At 41.8% G+C, this 538-nt stretch overlaps 1 protein-coding gene across 1 annotated transcript in view; it reads right to left on the reverse strand.

The window, feature by feature from the left end:
- Positions 1-6: 6 nt before the first annotated feature.
- Positions 7-538, reverse strand: part of LOC107578315 (uncharacterized protein C15orf57-like) — a 3,176-nt gene continuing 2,644 nt past the window's right edge. The window contains exon 4 of the mRNA XM_016264282.1: positions 7-335. Coding sequence (XP_016119768.1) covers positions 170-335 — 166 coding nt within the window. The 3' untranslated portion in view covers positions 7-169. The remainder of the gene's footprint in view (positions 336-538) is intronic.

Here is a 538-nt window from a genome sequence, read left to right on the forward strand (position 1 = left end):
AATAATGAACCTTGAGTTGAAACCAGATTGAGAGACATGCACAACCAAAGACACCTTAATAGAAATCTGAATCAAATAATCCCATTAAATGGATCGTAATACTCCACAACAAGACCTCATATTCTCTTAATTCCCCTAACACTGCTGGTCAGTTATTGCTGTGATATGGTTATTTCTCTGGGCTCGGGCACTCTTCCCCCTCACATGGCTTGTCAGTTTGGGTTGAGCTGGCAGGAGCCTCACTGTTCTGTGTGGGCAAGAGAAGGTACTCCAGCTCTTCTGCGTTGATGGCCACCCTTTCAGGAGACAGCCAGCGCTTGAACTGCTCCAAAGCACTGCAGGATAGACAAGACCGAATAATTACACACAGACCAAAGAGCTGATTAAATTAATTTAACCACAGAAATAAATGGCTATTTTTTTTTAATCATCAGCACAGAGAAAATTAATCTTTTGAAATTACCTAGAGATCTGAATAATAGCCTAATCAAGGTCATTGGGAAGTCGTGGCCTAATGGTTAGAGAGTCGGACTCGTAA

Source organism: Sinocyclocheilus grahami, unplaced genomic scaffold (assembly GCF_001515645.1).
Source record: "Sinocyclocheilus grahami isolate Dianchi unplaced genomic scaffold, SAMN03320097.WGS_v1.1 scaffold9699.1, whole genome shotgun sequence".
NCBI classification, from domain to species: Eukaryota; Metazoa; Chordata; class Actinopteri; order Cypriniformes; family Cyprinidae; genus Sinocyclocheilus; species Sinocyclocheilus grahami.